This window comes from Haemaphysalis longicornis, unplaced genomic scaffold (genome assembly GCF_048455015.1).
Source record: "Haemaphysalis longicornis isolate Haplotype H1 unplaced genomic scaffold, Haemaphysalis longicornis Haplotype H1 scaffold_7, whole genome shotgun sequence".
Classification (NCBI taxonomy): Eukaryota; Metazoa; Arthropoda; class Arachnida; order Ixodida; family Ixodidae; genus Haemaphysalis; species Haemaphysalis longicornis.
The window spans coordinates 12722824-12742855 of record NW_027526422.1 but is presented as its reverse complement, the minus strand read 5'-3'; the positions used below and the strand labels follow the sequence as shown (position 1 = coordinate 12742855).

The 20032-nt window shown below is 46.4% G+C and overlaps 2 protein-coding genes across 3 annotated transcripts in view; one reads left to right on the top strand and one right to left on the bottom strand.

Moving 5' to 3' along the window:
• Positions 1-7186: 7186 nt before the first annotated feature.
• Positions 7187-19023, bottom strand: LOC144144536 (46 kDa FK506-binding nuclear protein-like). Of its 2 annotated transcripts, none has more exons than XM_077676038.1 (9): positions 18684-19023; positions 18288-18377; positions 15502-15771; positions 14968-15144; positions 13364-13464; positions 9694-9774; positions 8626-8754; positions 7558-7684; positions 7187-7348 (listed from the first exon to the last, which is right to left on the bottom strand). In XM_077676038.1, the coding sequence occupies exons 1-9, from the start codon at positions 18691-18693 to the stop codon at positions 7221-7223; spliced, it is 1113 nt and encodes a 370-aa protein (XP_077532164.1). In that variant the 5' UTR covers positions 18694-19023; the 3' UTR covers positions 7187-7220. The 2 variants fall into 2 exon arrangements, with proteins under 2 accessions (XP_077532164.1, XP_077532163.1); XM_077676037.1 differs by having other exon boundaries at positions 15484-15771; positions 18684-19020.
• Positions 19024-19349: 326 nt separating this feature from the next.
• Gus (splA/ryanodine receptor domain and SOCS box containing gustavus) overlaps positions 19350-20032 on the top strand; it is a 31256-nt gene continuing 30573 nt past the window's right edge. Inside the window, exon 1 of the mRNA XM_077676034.1 lies at positions 19350-19708. The gene's annotated coding sequence lies outside the window, so the exon portion shown is untranslated. The remainder of the gene's footprint in view (positions 19709-20032) is intronic.

The following is a 20032-nucleotide window of genomic DNA, read 5'->3' as shown; positions in this document are numbered from 1 at the left end:
TGATAAATAGCCCTTGTGGCAGCTCCAACAATATTCACCAGCCGTTCTGTTATGCTCTGCATCACTGTCTTTTCTTTTTTTTTTTTTTCCCTCCATGGGCTTGGACACACGACACTAAGGCCAAATCTAGGCACCTAAAATGTGTGCATTTGAGCTTGTTGCCTGTAGTTGGCCTATGTGCCAACTCGGAGTGCTGTTAGAAAAGCTGTTCCCGTTCAGTGCCGCACATAGAGTGTGCTGTCGGGGATGACATATGGAGCGGAAACCTGGTGCCTACTAAAAAACCAGAAAGAAAACTTGGGTCGATTCAGCGAGCCATGGAACAAAGCCCTAAGGTACAGGAAACGCACCTCCTGGATCAGGAAGTGAACTCAAGTAGATGATGTTATAGTTCAACTTATGAAGGGAAGTTTGACATCCACCTGAATGCAGCCGTACGGTTACAAAGGAAAGCTATACAGCTTTCTGAAAAACTTGGCAGTTGAAGAAAAATTCGTCCTGGTCCAGGATTCGAATCCGGGACTTCCGCTTAACCGGAGCAGTCGCTCTACCAACTGAGCTAACCAGGAGGCTAGCAGTTTGCAACTCGATGGACAGGTGTTAATCGACCAGATCAAAGGTGGAGTAAGTTTCTGTTAAGGAAAGTTTGACATTCACCTGAATGAAGCCAAGCGGCTACAAAGGAAAGCTATACAGCTTTCTCAAACTTTCCTTCATAGAAACTTGCTCTACCTTGGGGATTTCCCCTAAATCTGGTCGATTATCACCTGTCCTTCACTTTGAGTTGTTGATCAATTCGCTCTCCCGCTACGAACTCCTAGCCTCCTGGGGGCCAATTATCCAAAACGACGGGCCGTCGCTTTGAAACGACGGGGTAGCGCCATTGAAATGTGTGTGTTCTGGGGTTGGGGCCGCCGCTTTGAGGTGGGCAGCATGAAGATGAGCTGCAAGGAAAGCACTGTGGCAAGGACGCGAAGCGACATCCTTGCAGCTCATCTTCATGCTGCCCACTTCAAAGCGGCGGCCCCAACCCCAGAACACACACATTTCAATGGCGCTACCCCGTCGTTTCAAAGCGACGGCCGTTTTTTAGAGAATTCGGCCCCTGGTTAGCTCAGTTGGTAGAGCGACTGCTCCGGCTAAGCGGTGGTCCCAGGTTCGAATCCTGGACCAGGACGAATTTTTCTTCAACTGCGAAGTTTTTCAAAAAGCTGTATAGCTTTCCTGTGTAGCCGCTTGGCTGCATTCAGGTGGATGTCAAACTTTCCTTCATAGAAACTTACTCAACCTTGGGGATTTCCCCTACATCTGGTCAATAGTTCAACTCGAGAGAAAGAAATGGGCTTGGGCTGGCTTTGTAGCGAGATGAAATGACAACTGGTAGACTGCAAGGATAACAGTGGCTTCTGAGAGACTGCTCCAGAAGAAGGGGAAGGCCAGTAACTAGATGGAGGGAGAAAGAAAATTCGGAGCCAAGGAATTGACTCTGGGGAGCCCAACTGTTGTTATAGATCTATAAAAAATAACTGAATACGGTTTTATCGTTATTGGCAGGTCCCAGTAGACACTTGCACATTACTATGCAAGGGGAACCTGTTGCAAATGCAGCTCATTGGTTGGTTGGTTTGACAAGTAGTATTTCGGCTTAGACTTGACCTTCCAATGAATGAAGTTGGTTGCACTTGTGGTGCTTTCCATTTCCGTGTGATGCGTGAACCATTGGTGGATCCGGAGGGGGGGGGGGGGGGGGGTCCGGATGTCCTGACCCCTCCCTTAATTTTTGAACTTATACCCCCAATACGATGACCCCTCAGGTAGTAGAAAAAGTCTAGTTAACGATTTTTGATATTTCTTAAATTTTTCCTTTTCCGAAATATTTGCAAATAAGAGTCCTCCTCTTTCTCCTCCTCATGATCATCATCATCATCACTGATTGAAGCTGACCCCCCTTGCAGAAAAAACCTGGATCCGCCCCTGGCTTGAACACTGGTGCTGTTCACAGCATGTTGAGGAAAATGCCGGAATACCTAAGAGCAATGGGATAGTCTAAGGAAATTTCAGTCTCGTGAAGGTCAAGCTATAGGAGTCTAAAAGCCGGGAATAATTCAAAAACTAGGATTGTTTGGGAACATGCTCCTCAAATGAAAAACATCAGTGGTGAAAGTGCAGAGCTTTTTTTGATACAGATGATCTTCACCGGACTCGGAAATGAAGAAAATGGGCTGTTTGGCTGCACCCAGCACGGATTATCGTGTGAAAGCAGCAAAAATGGACGCTTATAAAGTGCTCAAAACAATTTTGCAGGTGTGTGTTACTCTGTGGAAATGTAACGCTGCACTAGGTATTCATGGGAATTTGTGAGCATTTCCTACCTTTTCGTCGTCGTCCTTTATTCCTTTTCCTTCCCACTATTTGTTACTATGACTGAGGACCTTGACCAATCGCTTTTATTGGGCCTCGTCTGCATTGATGTGGAAGAATGGCCCATTTAGCAAAAAGCTGGCATCTGAAACTGAGAATTGGCTCTCGCGTGACTTAAATTGTTCCTTATCACTAGCTTCACATTAGAGGGGCCATGAAGACAAAATGCAAGTTTGGTTCATTTGGAAGATTGCCTTTGTTAGAATAACACTTGCACCACTTTTAATGTAAAGGTTGCTAAAATGAGCTATATAATGAGAAAAACACTAGGTAGTTGTACTTGTGGCAGTAACTTTATTTTGCCCAAAAGTCGTGGTGATTGCACCACTGAGTTGTTCACTCAGTCATCCAAACATTGGGGGGAAAAACACTAGGCAAGCAACTCCCGAGCTGCTTTCCCACACTGAACTTGAGGCAAATTATGGGCCGCTTGTGATTGGCTGAGGCTGACAAAATCCAACGCCAATTAAATGGGGTTTATAAGTTTCTAGAATGAGCTAAGTACTTGCGCTTGAATTTAGTACATTTTTATTTTATAGTGGTATGGGGTGAATAAAAGAAGTTACGAGCACGTGAGCAGAACCACTGCGTACGCCAGTTGCCAGCCGACGCTGCCTAGCAGAGCTGTCGGACAAGCTCAACACTGCCACTTACGTGACTCTGTCAAGTCGTACACAGTGTATCACAGAACGATTACTATCAACCGCAACAAAAACTGCGTACAAGACTGGTAGGAACGGTACAAGCAGTGCTATTTGAGTAGTGTCACTGTGGCTTCTAGGGAGGTCTGCAATAGCCAAGGTAACAAAATATGCGTTCTGCATATAGTGGCAGCCTTACTCGGCTACGTATCTGAAATGATGTCGCAAAACTTGATGCAACAAGAGAGCTGAAATTTTAATTTCTCTGTGAATAACGCATCGTTTGCCGTGGGACAAGCTGCGAGGGTGTTATAAAACTTTAAATCTCTTCAATAAAACAAACTTTTTTTTGGTCTTCATTGCTCCAACAAAAAGTAAAGAACCATGCTGTTGGACAATGCCTGTGCATGCGAAGAGCCACATAGAAGTTTGAAAGCACAGCTGTGAATCTGAGTGCAGTGTTTAGCGGCATGTGTCAAGCATGCGTTTTATATATCCAGATAACCGATAGACATGAGTTTTGGAAAAAAAAGTCATTTAAAAAAATGATTATTTTGTAATGTGGAGGTACTATTGCTCTGCAGACCTCGCACAGCGGCGAAACCACCACCATTACTCGCAGTCCAAAACTGGAAGGAGCACTCTGTGGCATTCAATTATTAATACTTTTGCATTCACAAATGTTTGGTGTTATCTGACTTTGGACATCTGGGTAGTTGACATGAACCTCGGAGCATGCCGTTAGGCTTAGTGTTGGGCTGTTGCCTGCCCTCATCCCCCTCCCTCAGCTGCACACATGCCAAGCACCGTCAAGCACATTGCATGGCAAGCTGCAGGTACCAGTTACCTCAAAAGCATGTTGTTAGTCTCGTTAACTCGCAGTGCGTTAACTGACTGTTGCATATCTGCTCACACCCACCCTATGTAGCACATCCTTCAGGCAAGCGAGGCATAAACTTGAAAATACGAGGGGCTGCAGGTTTTAAATCCGCGAAATCGGCCAAGGTAAGTTAACAGTGCTTTTGCACTACCATATGATGGCCTATCTTGGCACAGATTGGACAAAATGCAAGGGATACACAAGGTTTGAACACCCATCCTGCCCCAAAGATTTCATCGGCAGCTTAAGTCTGCTTGCGTGCTTTGAAGGAGCGAGCCTACTGATTACGAAGGACCTCTCTACGGTTCCATGGTGTTTGAGTCTCTTTCTTGGCTTTCATCTTCCCTTCGTTTGGCGCAATTTTATGCGGTGGCAGCTTAGACAGGTTTCTCCTCCCTGTGCAGCTGTTCTACTTTGTGCCGTTACACTCGCCAGTCATGGGGCACGCATCAGGCGAATTCCTAACGTTCCATCCTGGCAAGAGCACTCGGCTGCTGCTCTGGTAATCCAGGTTCAAATCCTCGCACAAACCCAATTTATTTTCCTTTTATGGTGGCAACCATTTTGGTACCATTCATGTCGATGGACCACAATGAGCACTTTTTTTTTTTAGACATCTAAGATTTTTTAAAGAAGCTTATGTTAAATTCAAGCACCAATGTTTATTTTAATGTATGCTGGTCTCTAAAGGGGCCATTCATTAAAAAGGTTAATGAAGTTGGTATCATAATTAGGACAAAGCAAACTTCAAACAAGTAGTGTAAAGGCAAACAGATTAGGCAGCGACGACTGCATAGCCATTTTCTGGCAAGGTCTCTATGGAGTCTTGTTTGTGCAACTGGTGGCTGTCATCCGAAGCCACCTTTAAGAAACACAACTGGACATCAATTTCATTGGGTCCCCTGTTAATCATATCACTTCAGTGATAGCATGCAGTTAAAACATCGACGACTAAGTTTGTCGTGTTTTCCTCTATTGCGTCACTGCCGATGTGTGGCGCGAAATTTGGAAGTTCAATGCAATCAAAACTCGATCCAACGAAACCCGATCTTGCGGACAAATTTGGATTCCCCCGCAGGTGCCCATACGGCTCAATGCTTTTACCAGCTCAGAATTAACGAAAAAGATTCAGCTGCATTCTTGATTTAATGCAGTATTTCGAGAAATGGACCAATTTTGTAAGTTTCAACGCCACGAAGATCATTGTGCAATGTCAGAAAATAACGAGGCATATAGTTTCGTTAAAATGGAGCTCCACGAGGTGAACCCATCATTCCCGGTTTTCATTCAGTGATGCTGCTAAAACTGCTGAAGCTCCTGTGCCTGCTCCAGGCCAGGCGATGGGTGCTATTGGCTTGCTTAGGCCCTTTGCTAGGGCTCATGAAATAAACGAGGACATTTGAACGTGCTTCTGCAGTACAAAGTCCGCCCACCCAGTGCTAACGAATCCCATGCAGGCGAAAATAACAGCTTTTTTGGCCAGGAAATAAACTAATTTCCCTCAGAACTGCTGGAATTTTATTTATATTATTTTCACCGTGGGCTTTTAGCACACTGCTGAATTATCGGCCGGCGAGTGCCGCGGCCACTGCAATTACAATGTCGTGGTGGCTGCTGGGGTGCGCCTCTCTTTAGACATCGTATTAATGGAACCAACTGCATGAAAGTCCCAATTTTACGAAGTTCTCGATTTAAAGAAATAATTTGCGATTCCCGGTGACTTTGTTAGATCAGGTTTTAGCCATTTCTTTCGTTTTCCAAGTTAAAAAAAGCATTTCATGGTTGCAATAGCACAGAGCTAGTTACTAAAGACTATTTCTTTCACAGGCATCCATTTGCATGTAGTTCATGTACTGGCTACCCGTGCTTTGTCAGCCCTGGGAGGTGAATCAATGTTTTGGAACATCCCGAGGCTACTTGGGAAGCAAGGAGTATGAAAGGTCTTTTTAGATGCAGTGTCAAACTACGTTTGTAATGCAAGCGTCGGTTTGTGCCAAACAAAATTGCAGTGAGCTATGAACTACTCAATATATCGAATAAAACAAAAATACATGCTATATTCATGATCCCTATAAGCTAGTGTTTTCTAAAGCAGACCTGCCAACTTAGCAACATGAAAATTTGGGAGACCGTAGTGGGCGGAAAAAGGGGCTGGCGTGTGCTTTTCTTTCAGTTTACATTTCGGTAATTACCGAGACAGGAGACTGACATCATAAATGGTTAAGCGCGTGTATCTGAGCTGCTTTGCTCTTGCGTCATGAGAGACACACACGTTGTTATACCTTTTCTTAGCCTTCTTTCGGTACGGTGGCGAGCACGTTCCGGGGCCAGCCTTTGTAACCTATTGTTGATTTTCTTGAATTACCTTCGTTCAGGTCGTTTTCTTGCTTGAAAGTGGCCGGTCGAAGACGTCCGAAATATAAACACAGCACTGATGGCAAAATAAAATACACAAGGAAACGCAAGAAAAGGCAGGGGGACAAATCGTTCGCCTACGCTATAAACAACATTCCAGCAGCGCCCAGACGTGCTGTGCACACGGTGCTATAGTGTGTAGAATATACTTAGCGATACTCTACGCTATGATTTCAAGGAACTATAAGTATGGTGGCACGTGCCCTTCCACAGCACCGCAAGTGTCGCAGCAGGGAAGACTGAAGTACACGCGTGATTAAAAAAAACGACGTCCTTTCTGAGGCGATCACTTTTTGGGATATTCAAGATAGCATTCATGCAATCGAAAGACGTGGTTAAACTTCAGGAGTCTCATGGACAATACGGGAGAGCTGGTAGGTATGCTAAACCAAAGCTTTAGCGTCCTCACTCATGCCGTTGTATGGCAATACACCCTGCAAGAAAGCCAACTTTCTGTGACGATGATGATTGATCATGGATAAAGTTTAAAAATGCCAAGCGGCAGGTACCAATTCATGCCGTAGACCCCAAACCCGTGGAAACGTTAGGCCATTTGAGTGCACACTCGAGAGTTGCTGTGGGTATCCTCGAAAAGTGGTGCGTGCCTCCAGAGTGCACTCGCAGTGTAGGATTGCCCAACCAAAGAATCCATATCGAGAAAGTTTCGCGTTCAACCATTGTCGTCGTTTTTGCCTGCGATGCTGCCTCAGCTTCCACCAGCCCCGCCACCAGCACCCCATTTTTAGGGAACGAGAGGGGGCTGCGTAGTTAGCTGTGGGAAGCGTGTGGCCTCTGTGGCTGGACAAAGGAAGGGAGACGAGGCTGGGTCTAAAAGTGAGCGATGTTTAATGGTTGAGCATGCTTCAGGAGACCGCCTTGAGCTCCACGTCGAAGTACAGGGTGCTGTTTGGCGGAATGTCACCCATGCGCGTGCTGCCGTACGCCTGGCCTGGGGGGATGACCAGGCGCCGCCTGCCGCCCACCTTCATGCCTGCAAAAGCCAGCAACACCCTTCGCTTGGCCTGGGAAGAGGGAGGACGGGCACTCCACCTAACCTGGCTTGGCATCCTCCCATAGGTGGTGCAGAGAAGAGGACCCATGACTCAAACGGAGCTTACGTACCACTCCACAGCAAGGGCAAAGGCTGCCCTCATTTTGGAAACTAAGCAAACAGATTAGCCTACGTCTAAGCTTACTCACCCTGTATGCCTGTCTCCCAGCCCTTGATGACCTCGTTCTTGCCCATCCGGAAGCAGAAGGCCTTGCCCGAGCGGCAGGAATCAAACACCTGGTGGTTGGCCAGCCGCCCTGTGTAGTACACGTGCACCTGCCAAGGCAAAAGACTCGCCTCGTCACTTCCAGAGCACCGTCTTCACACTGGTGATCCAGTGGGACAGCCTACACAACCCTTGTTTTTTTTCACACCACTGCAAATACGAGCCCACTTGAAACACACAAAATGTCAAAAGCTACGCACTGCAGGTTCGCCCCGAGTCTTGTGTGGTTGGGGTTGTCGACAGCACTTCGGGTGAGAAGCAGGCAACAGACACTTGCCAGGAGAAAAATGGCACATGGAACTATTTTCATGTTTGACTGCAGGATACAACGTTCTTAAATGCGGAATACCTCAGCACATGCCCATAACATCAAAACTCTGAATGCACTTGCACTGTTGTGTGCATTCGTACCCGCAAAAAAATATGCTCCGCAGGTTCACAGGGTGACGCCCTCACCCTCCTCCCTCTATGCACCTCTACGGAATGTACAGCCATAGCAGCAACTACAGGCATGGAATACTGCACAGCTATTACAGACTCCCAAATTACCTACCATCATCTCAGACATCAAAAAACTGTGTAGTCGTTCCAGTTTCGTCATGTCTTGGTCCCAGTGCCAGGGCTAGAGCCTTGGAACCGGGACCAAGGCTGGAGCACTACTTGTGGTTGCCTCAGCCCTGGTGCCACGGCAACCACAAGTAGCAGAAGGTATCTTCTTGTGCACTTTAGCTGAGCCGTCAATTGCGGAGCGGAGGTATTGCCCTACCACAATGCTTTTGTAGATTCGTGCAATGTTATGGTTTTGAAGCCATTCTGCCGACTGGACTGTTCAGGACTGCTCTGGACAGGGGAATAGAAGTGACCAATGGCACATCTTGATTTGTCACCCTTGTTTTCCGTTGTCCCTTGTAGCGGGTAATGCTTCATTTTCTGCTCAACTGAGTTCATCCCCCCGCCTCCTGCGCAAAGGGATCAGTGGATTTCTACGCACGCTTTTTCCCGGCCTGGCAACAGGGCCGCTGCCCACTCGAACGTCGGTGCTGACGACACCTCCCGGAAGGGCCTTGCCTCTTTGGCCGGCCGGTCCACCCGACGTTGGCGACTGCAGGCCGTCCGAATCCTGTGGCAACAACACGCAACACTGCAGCAAAGCGTCAACAATCGAGGCTATGCACATGGCCTCATCCACTTTGGTGATGGGATACTCTCGATGCGTTCAGATTTACCTTTTAGACGGCTTCATTGCCGTCTTCGCCGACAGTACACCATGTTAAGCCCCATTCCAAATCGAACGAGGCAGTCAAAAAAGACTACTTCGAGGAGACAGCATCCAAGTCGGCAACGATGCAGGCTATTTTCCTGTCTAAACTATCAGGTGACGCCAGCATTGTGTATTAATGTTGTCACAAACTAACTTGTTCTTTTATTGGAATATCTAGTGTAATTTCCTAGCGCTAAAGATGATTTTGTTCAATTTTTAAGTCACACAATGTTTGTAATAGTAACGGTAATATTATTTATGAAATCTGCGGCTTGCGTTCCTCAAAATGTCTGCTACAAGGTTGTCTGCATTGGTGTTGCGTTCGTGACCGCTGCGCCGTTCCAATTCTTATTTCTTCAGACGTCTAATTAGACTGCTTCATAAGCTGTCTACCAAGCTGGCTGTGAATTGGAACGCAGCCTTTGTTGACTTTTGCTACAGTAGGATAAGGCATGGCGACCTCACTACGATGCCGCAACCCCTGTCAGAGTGTTATAGCAGAGCGGAGAACCGGTACCGGTACTGTACCCAGTAAGCACTCGGCACCACTGCGTGTGTGTATGAGGTACCGTACCGGTACCGGTTCTTTGCTCTTCTATAACTCAACTCTTTATTACTCGAGGAACACTTCTTTTGCTCTGGCTTTATTTGAGTGTTTTAAATGTTTCAAGAAACTTTTCAATGCACCCAGACGGCTGGCAGCTAACAATGTAAGAAAAGCTTAACTGGCCACAAGGCCAGTTTTGTTGGCTGATAATAATCTCGTATATCCTTGGTTGTCTGAATGCAAATGCTTACCCCTGTGGCCCCGTCTGTGCGTGCCTTTTTATTCTTTTTGCGTTTCTTTTTTGAAATGGAATCTCCAGGTCCAGGCGAGGTCTGCAAATAGAAATTGGGTAAAGTCAAGAAGCCGGCAGAATTTGGAGTGAAAGGCGCTGTTGCTCTCCGGACAGGTAGCGCATTATCTCTCACTGTCTTTAGAAGTAAAGAAATCAAGAAGGGAGCTAATGGAATAGAGAAAGAAAATGCAAATGCTGCAAGTGCACTGAGCATAAAAACACGGTGTATTTTCTTCTTTTCTCTGGTTTTTGTCTACCAAATTTGCTTGTTTTAAAATGGCAATATCAACATGCTCCAGCAGTTTTGACATTGTCACGCAAATGCCTTTATCAACAATGGAATTTTCAGCAGCTTACAATGATAGTATCTGAGCTTGGTAAATACTAATACTTCAGGGCTGAAGGTGTAAGGGGCCCACGATTGTAATACAGGGTACTTATTTGCTGCAAGACATCCACAAGTAGTATATCTCACTTCCGTAGCCTGCGTAAAGGTTTGGCCTGTGCCAAACCTTCAGATTTTGCAAAAATATATCAAGCCTTACACTTGCACGTTAGGTTGTAAAAGATTTGCACTAAATTCTGCGCTGAGATTTTGAGCTAAGCACTTTTGTTACAGACGCAGACCCCTTCACAGGGGTGAGACAGCTGAATCAGATTTGGGAGCAGTTTTTGGAGCAGAAAAATCTCGATTTCAGAGCAGCAGAAACTATATTTAGAGAAAAGAACAACATTTATTACGTCATCTTAGGAGCATAAATAAAATTTTTGAAACTCGGGGGGGAAAAGTGCACTTTTTAATCGGTTTTGAACGTACATAACACTGAAACAGCCTTTCAATAGTTTTTTCTACCAGGGTATCGCAAGGTACGAACTGCACTACCTTTCTACAAACCATTTTAAAATTCTTAGGTTCCATGCATTGATAGCGTGGAGTGCCGTTGTAAATATGGAATTGAAAAACTAAGGCATTTTTATTATCTTGTGAATGCCGAAATTATTATTCTTGTAACTGCAGACTCTGCTTTATGCAGAAGTGTAGAGCCACAGCAAAAGTTGCGCAAAGCAAGGTGACAGTCGTCGCACTCCTGACAGGTGCACATTTACTACGATCATAATTTGAGTAACGTTGGTATGTTTAGCCACCTCCCTCCTGGCATTAAATTTCACTTCAGATAGGTGAACCATTATTACTAGCGTGCAATAATGGCCCGTCCCACTATCGGACACTGCTTGAACATTTTGTGGCAATGTAGCCTGCGCCGCCACTTCTGCAGTGTTGATCGTCCCATTCCCACCGCTCGCAAGATTGCTGTCAAAGGCAGGAATAACTCAGCGTTTTATGACACCGTAATGAGTCGAAAATTTCACTTCAAACACGCACTTTCGGGTCGCACAACTTCGAGCTACACATGAACTCCCTACTTTCGGGTCGCGCAACCTCGAGCAACAGATCAAATGACTAAATGTAAAGTCAGCTACCCACATGACCAAAACCACGGTAGAAATCGGCGAAGAGCACTCTGCCTGAACCACAAGCAACTGCTTCGCCCGGCGGCCATGCTTTCCAATCTTCACCACACCAAGGTGAAGGTGGCGGCACCCAGTATTGTCGTTCCGTAAATATGGCACTACGATTTTTCATCAATTTGCACAAGTAGTTTGTCGCCTCAGTACACATAAGTATATTTTCCACAGGACTTTGCAATGGTTTTTGATGGGGAAACTTTAAAAACTCACAGAATATAACATGCGCAACCCGACATTGTGACTTTTGAAAAAACTATCTCGGGGGCAATTTTATGCGGGTTTTTTATTGAATGATCAATCAATTAAACCTTTACAAACAGCATCACCTTGGGGGTGCTGGAAACTTATGCCATCAGTAAGCATTTTCCCCCACTGAAACTGGCGGGAGCCTTAAAATCCTTGGCTCTCGGACTGTTTTGGAGCAGTTTGGTGCAACTTTTGCAATTTTCAAACTTTTGGAGCAGCCTGGCGCAGGAAAACAAATTTGTATCAAAACTGCGCAACATGCGCAGCTGTCTCACCCCTGCCCTTAGTACACGGTGCCAGCAAGTTATTTTTTTTTTACGAACTTTCAAATTACATCACCAAGAGAGCCCTACTGAACATACCTCGTCCTGTCTGCGAAACATGGCAACACAGATAAAACTTGCAACGTCATCGAACACAATTGTAGCACCATGACACCACGCACAAAACTAAAACCAGCATCCCCGACATTTTTTGCACGTAATGAAAATAGCAGAAGTGGGCAACCTGATAGCATCACTCTAACTTGGTTCGGTTGACTATAAAAACCTGCTCAACAGGCAACTTCTTGCATTGCGTCATTGGAGAGTTTTACCCGACCGTTTTCGACGGTCCGCTCCGGTACTGGCAGCCCGCTCAGCACAACCGGAGCCAATGGTGTTCGTGGCCAAGCACGCCACTTGCGCAATGGTGCTCCAGCTTGCTATCGGAGCGGACCATGAAAAACTAAAACTTGCTGTTATGTCATCGACAAAGCCAAGGTTAGCACAAGCGGACATTTGCAACTTTGGGGCACAGTGGCAGGCCAGAGGGCAACCAATCCAAACTCCTCTTCAGGCTGCGCACACAAAATCATTCACTGTGGCCACGCCCACATTGCAACAATCCCAAGGACACAAATAGCCACCACAAAACCTCAAACCCAAGGTGCAGACCCTACTTCCAGAGTTGACACAACATCATACCTGCCAACCTAGCAACAGGAAAATTCGGGAGACCGCATCAAGAGGGGAGGAGGAGGGGGGGGGGTCGTAGTATTGAAGAATTACTGAGACTGGAGAGTGACATTAGAATGGGGCAAGGGTGTTTTTTTTTTGCGTTGCTTTGCTCCTGCATTTAATTAAAAAAAAAAAAAAAAAAAAAAAAACTTTATACGTAGCGGAAAGCACCGAAGTTTGAAGGGACCTTTTCTCTTGCCTTCGTTTGGTACAGTGGTGAGTGCGTCTCGCGGCTGGCTTTTGTAACCTGTAAACAACATTCTGGCCGTGTCCAGATACACGGTGCGTGCGGTACTATAGTGCTTAGAATATACTTAGCAGTACTCTACGGTATGGTTATAAGGAACTAGAAGTATGGTGGTGAGTGCTCTTCTAAAGCACCGCAACTGTTACAGCAGGAAAATTGTTACAGAAGGGAAACTGTTACAACTGTTACAGCAGGGAAACCATTACAGTATTCACGTCCGCGCGTGAATGAAAAAAGACCGACCTCTCAGCTGTGGTGGCCACTTTTCGGGAGATTCGAGATAGCATTCGTACAACCAAGAGATGTGGTCAAAATCCGGGAGAATTGGCAGGCATGCAACATGGTGAGGTGGTTCTGGATTCATTTATGCTAAGAGAACACCTGGGAGCTGCTTCCCTGAAACCTTGTGGCCAGTTTTAAACCGTACCCTACTCGCCCCTCAGCGATGGCTACAATCTGGGCCTGAATTGCATCACAGGAGTTTTAACCAGTCCTTCCACCAGAAGAGAACCCCTATGTGGCAAAGCAGGGTGTAATAAATTACTCGCAACATGACGTCCATGGAAAGAGTTCAAGGACAACACGCCATGGACGGTCCTGAGGCATACCTGCTCAGCGGCTGGTTTGTCGCTCCTGCCAAGTGCCATCGGTGCAGGCCGCTTGAGGGGTGGCCGCTTTTGGAGCTGGGCTGGCCTGGGCTCCTCGTCATCTGCACATCCCAAACCACGCGGGCACCGCCAGAATCACACAGCTGGCTTCCACACCCGTCAAGACTATTTCCCTTTACACCTTCTTCTGAAGACACGCATGATCGCTGGTGCTGGTGATATTACAGAAAGCGCAATATGGTGTCTTGTGCTGGGTTAAAATAAGATGACTTAAGAGCTCTATATGCTTGAAGTGCAACTCTGCCTAAATTTAGGAGCGCAAGTTACAAGCGCAAGAGGCAAAGCTCTGTGATCCTCAACGATCGTTACAGTACACGCAGCAGCACTACCTCAACTAAAAGTGGGTGACATTCCAGATCCTTTTTTCTACTTTGCAGCCATTCCCTTTACAGGGGCCATGCCGACAAAATGCAAGTTTGGTTCATTCGAAAGATTGCCTTGTTAGAATAACACTGACATCACTTCTAACATAAACTTCCCTAAAATGAGCGACATAACTAGGAGAAAAGAGAATGGGCATGCGACCCACTTGATCAGTTCCCACACTAGAACCTGTGTTACTTATTATGGGCAGCTGTATGATTGGCTGAGGATGACAAAAGCAAATGAAAGTTAGGCAGGGCTTATACAAGCTTGCATAAAGAAATATTTGCGCTTAAATTTAATGCATATTCTTTTTTATAGCAGTAAGAATGCTGGGTTAAACAATGGAAGTTACAAACGCACACGTAAACATAGAAGCACTAGTGTGTACTGCACACACTATGCCACTTGTAGCTGCACAGCTGTCTGGAATGTTGAGCTTACACTGGCCAACTGGTATAAGTGACATTGTCTTCTGTGGCTCTGTTTGTCGATTATCCTGCGAATTTCGAAAAAGGGAATCGACAGGGAGGAAGGGGTGAATAAATGGCCATTAGGTGTTAAAGCAAGAATGTGGAAGACTTACTTTGTACATTCCCATACCAGCACCCCTGATGAAGGATAATTTGGTTAATGTCACTTTCAGCAGTAGCTTATATGGTGTCTAGAAAGGCCAATTAACATGCATATCTAATCTGTACACAAATCTGCAAATGCTAGCTTTCATACGCCTGCACTTCCAAATCCGAATGTAGGAGAATGGGACAAGAAGCTTGGCTCCTCCTCGTCGCACGAGAATTGATAAAGCAAGCAAGGAGCCACTGCAAAGCAATTAGGGTGCAGTAACAGCATGTCCCACACCACGCTGCAGTGTCTGCCTGGAAAATTAGCTACTGGTAGCAGACAAGCTTCAACATAACAATTCGTGAAAGACAGCAGCCATAAATACGTTGGGGATCGTAAAACGCCTGTATCTGTTGCTGAAACAAAAGCTGCAAACAAAGTTTAACAGTCAAGCCTTCATTCCCTCTTCTGAAGGCTCCAGCCGCCAAAATGTTGCCGCTGGTGCACAAAAAAAGAAGGTCGAGGAAAAGTTCCCAGTTCCAGTATGTCGAGTGACCACAAGAACAGCGATCTCCCACCGCTCAATTTTTCACCTGAAGAACCACCAAGAGACTCACCAGAGTCCTCTTCGTCCTCCTCGTTATCGTCATTGTCGTCGTTGTCCTCATCCTCTGTGGCATCTTCCACCTGATCTACGTCAAAGTCAGGGTCCTCCTCTTCACTGTCATCGCCGTTGAGTGCCTGCACCAGGGCCAGCTTAGCCTTCTTCTTGGGCTGGATCTGCCTGCGAGATGCTGGCAAGGCAGCAGGAAACACCACTGGCATCAACCAAGGCTCCTCCCCTGCTTGATGTCCGAGAACAGCCAAAACAGTTACACCTACTGTTTCGCCATTAGTCTTAGAAAACCTTCAACACAGCAGATGTTTAAATCACTCACAATGAGCAGCCTATATAAAGGAAAATCAGAGGCAATGAACCTACTGGCAGCACCAGTGACAAGAGAGACAAAAGACAACTGTCTTGTTCCGGATGCGAGGTTCTTGCTCCTGGCACAGACTTATTGTGAGGTGGTTGGGCATAAATGGCTGCCAAAGACTGGCTGAACAACTGAGTATCCAGGAAAGTGGCTCACCAAAGGCGTTGCCCATACCGAGATCCTCCTCCTCCTCCTCCTCCTCCTCGTCAGGCAGAGAGACCTCTTCGTCCCCAGAGGAAGACTCGACGTCTTCGTCGTCATCCTGCAGCCCGTCGGTGACGTAGCCTGTGAGGTGCACGGTGCCCTTCCCGTTGAGGAAGAAGGTGACCTCCTCCCCCTCAACGAAGTTCAGGTCCAGGGGCACCTGTCGCGTCTGGGCCTGGTCGAGGGTGCACAGCAGGAACTCCGCCTTGCCGTGCTCCAGCATCACCATCACGGGCTCTCCTGCAGTCCGAAAGAAGAGCACCCGTCTCCCTTGAGCAGAGCTGTCGTGGTTCCGATCCTCATCCCACAAGATTAGAGTTCCTTTACATAGCTCCCATTAGAAGGATAAGAATAGGGTAAAGTGCATTCAGCAGGAATTCTCAGATAATGAATGGCAGCCTACCATTGTCCCTCAAGAGGAAAGTGTATGACAGCTGCATCTTACCGGTACTCACTGACGGGGCAGAAACCTGGAGGCTCACTAAGAGGGTCCAACTCAATTAAATTGAGGACGACTCAGCGAGCAATGAAACGGAAGATGATAGGTGTAACATTAAGGGACAAGAAGAGAGCGTAGTGGGTCAGGGAACGAACGTGTGTTAAGGACATATTAGTACAAATTAAGAAGAAGAAATGGACGTGGGCAGGGCATGTAATGCGAAGGCAAGAAAACCGTTGGTCATTAAGAGTAACAGAGTGGATCCCTAGAGAAGGCAAGCGTGGCAGGGAGCAGCATAAAGTTAGATGGGCAGATGAGATCAAGAAGTTTGTGGGGATAATTGGTCGCAGCTAGCACAGGACTGGGATAATTGGAGAACCATGGGAGGAGCCTTTGCCCTGCAGTGGGCGTAGATAGGCTGCTGATGATGACAATATAGCTCCCGCAGGGAGCTAAGAGCTGCATGACCGTCTGCCATCTTGTTATCCGAACTGCTGCCAGAAAGCTGCCCATCATGTGTGTAGGAGCTGCTCTGGCACGCTTCTGACAGCGCCTGAAGCATGGTGGGGGGGCACTTCAGACAGCAGCGGCGCTGAATTCCCATGGTCACTCATGCTGCTGCTGCTGGGCGGGACGCAGTACCACCCGCACCAGTGACTGCAGTGTTGCCGTAAAGGTGGCTTTTTGGCACGGCATTGAATACCTGGAGCGATGTCATTACGGCGGAAAAGGGTCGCACAACTTTTAGCTTCCTGTGGGAGCTATATAGAGGAACTCTACGCAGGATAGCACATCACTGCCCCTACGATGATCATGATGCTGGTATTAACGAGGGCAACCCCATATTGCCCTCTTTAGAAGCCTCATATTCAAAAAAAAGAAAAGAAAGAAATTCCACTCACCACTCACATGCTGTGAGGATGGCATGAGTTCTTTTCTAAAATTCATAAAGACCGCATGATGAGCCAAATATCCTGTGTGTTACATACAAGGCAAAAACTTGGTGACACCATTTTCTTACAACAAAGGCATGAAATAGCACTTGCTTTAATGATGGAATCCTAGCATTAAGGAATTATTGAGCACACACTTTGTGGACGCTGATGCCATCTGAGAAGAAACCTTCACGAGGGGAACAGCAGGAACATGGCCAGGAGAGCATAGGGGAAGAGTGGGGTCTGTAGGCGCAGTAGCGCTGGTTTACAGGTCCCGCCTTCAACCACCCAGAAAGAGGGGAGGCAGTCTCAACGCTTAAACTGCCCCAATGGCATGTTGTGCGCACCCAACGCCGTGGTGATGTGACAAATGGAGGTGCACGTAAGGCGCAATAAATAAAGGTGCTGATCATGTCACGTTAAAAACTGAGCAAATAAACAACATCGATATTACACCCCTGCTACACTAGCGTCCGAATGTCATTTGAACCAAATGTCATTTGACTCAAATGCCAAGTTGCACTGCAACACTAGGTTTTGAAATGCCATTCGGCTCAAATGACATTTGGGCCAAACGAGCACCGAGAGAGGCATCCGGGCATGGAGGAACATGCATCCGGGATTTCAAATGCCATTTCTAGCACTCTCGCACGCAGCGTCTTCGATCAGCAATAAAAAATATAATACGTCCGCACGTAAAACAAACAAAATATTTTTGTTTGTGGAACTTTGTTCACTGTTCATTTACTTAAAATATGAAATCAACATTTTTATTTTTATACTCTCAAAATTAGTGGGTCAGTTGCAAAAAAAAATAATGATAATAAACTGGTGTCTCTTCTAATTTGATATCATTTTACTGCCTTAGACTGCTCCTAAATTTGATTCTTTTATTATTGTACGAAAACGGAACGGGGCGACAACACTGCGACTACAGCACGGCGAGCAATTTTGAAAGCTTTCAAATGCCATCGAAATTGTTGTGTAGCAGGGCGGATTCTCAATGGCATTCGAAGTGCCCAATCCAATTTGAGTCAATGACATTTGGTTCAAATGACATTCGGACCCTAGTGTAGCCGGGGTACAACTCACTTCTGCGATTACGGATGCCTTCGCAGCTTCTCAGCAGACAAACCACAGTGCACTTAAGCTCTACACCTACGAAAGCCTATTGCACAACTGTAACGTTCTCTACCTGCACTGAAGAAGAGCAAGTAACAATTTCTGCAACTCAGACCATTAAAGTTGAATTATTCTGGGCGGCGATTTGGCGGTAAACGCAGATTTACGAGAGTCAAAATAAAATGACACTTTTTGCGGCGCGTGCTTCTCGAGCACAGCCCCTCCAATTGGACTCGTAAAGGCGATCTCACGCAGCTTACCTCCGTGTTTTGGTTCCAGGGCAGCCATTGAAAGGTGGTATGAAGTATCGACCACCTGAGAATAGCGCTTCCCGCTTTCTAACGTCACGCCTGCAAAAAAAACACAGTTGGCATACAGCCCACGACATGGTAGCACTCAACGTGGTCGTGGTGCGACAGCGGAGGGGGCCTCAGTCGCTCTGCCTTAGATATTCGCATGCAACTGCTATGACGCCGTTTGTCGGGAGAGGTCTTCGATATGCCCGGGGGCAGAGGCCCCAGAATTAGTAGCTGCATCGCAATAGTTGGAAAAGCGATTCAAAAGGCGCTATGGCGCGTGGCCCTCATGGCAGCCTTCTGAAAAACACTGCACTCTAGGCAGCAAGTTTTTAGCGAAATAAGAACGCTTCCACTTACCCCAAAACATTTTTGTCGCCGAGCTGTCTGTTTGTTTGCGAAGAAAATTGTTTAGTGGTTCTTATTGCACAAGAACCGCGCACGACTGCAGCACCGCGTGGATACTTGCGCGCGTTTTTGCCGCTTCGCACACGCGCACCTTAGCTCTACCAACGCACCGGCTCGCGGGAACGACGTAAATACGGTTTTTCTTTCTCTATACCGGCAAACTTGAATGCCAGCCTAACCAATTTTTTGCCAGTACGCAGCCACGCGAGTGAAAAGGATAAATGCTAAAAGCATAGAGATACAATAGCTTTTTTCTCTAAGCTAAACATGACGCTAAAAGAAGCTACACTCGCGACCTCTGCTGTTCACGTCAGCACACGCACATAGCAAAAACTGTTTATACCGTTTAATCGCCAAACTTCATAATATTTAAAACTCCGAAGCTAAAAGTATTTCCTAGAAACATTTACAAAATTAAGGTTAGGTTTGATAACATAGATCAAGCTTTAGTGCGGGCCGTGCGGGCACAACTTTGTTACAAAGTTATCATATTTAGGCGCAAGGTAGCGCAGCCAGCGTTAAAGTTTGGCGCGTTTGACTGGTTTGACTATTTCTTTCTCTATGGTTTGACGCATTTGTTTTGCTTTCTGCATGTGTGCCACAACTAAAAACATATCGCACGAAAGATGTTCAAAATGTTGAACTGTTTTGGTTTTATTTTACAAAATATTGATGTCAATAACTTTATTTTTTACGCGAAATAATAGTTTAACGAACTCCGCTGGTTTTATTATCCATTTTTAAAGGTTAGGAAACCTTTTTACGGCAGTGAGGCTTGTTGCTCATCTCAGCTCAGCGCCATATTTTTAGTGTAATGGCGTACCAGCAGCGATTCTTCGGAAAGTTTGTGTGTCGCGTGCGATAGTCATTCATGACTTGATTTATTGGTGAAGCCAGTGATTCGACATGTGCCGTGAGACAGTGATGAAGCTTTTGTAGCTGTTCCCTACCCTTTTTCGGCCACTGGTTGCCGCCCGGTGAGTAGACATGCTCAAGCAGCTGTAACCCGTAATACCTCGAAACCTCAGCGAATTTACCCAATGGTTTGTCATCTTTCCCCACATCCAGCAGCGGCAGAAACGGTTGTCAATGTTAAAGGGCACAGGCTTTTATGTCGGACAAACATTTGTGCGAGCAAGTAGTGGAAGGTATCTTCTTGTGTAGTTTAGCCGAGCCGTCAATCGCGAAGCGGAGGTATTGCCCTACCACAGTGCTTTTTTAAACTCGTGCGATGTTATTGTTGCGTGTTGATGGAAGCCATTCTGCCTGCCGGTATTTCTTGAGCAGCTCAACCAGTGACC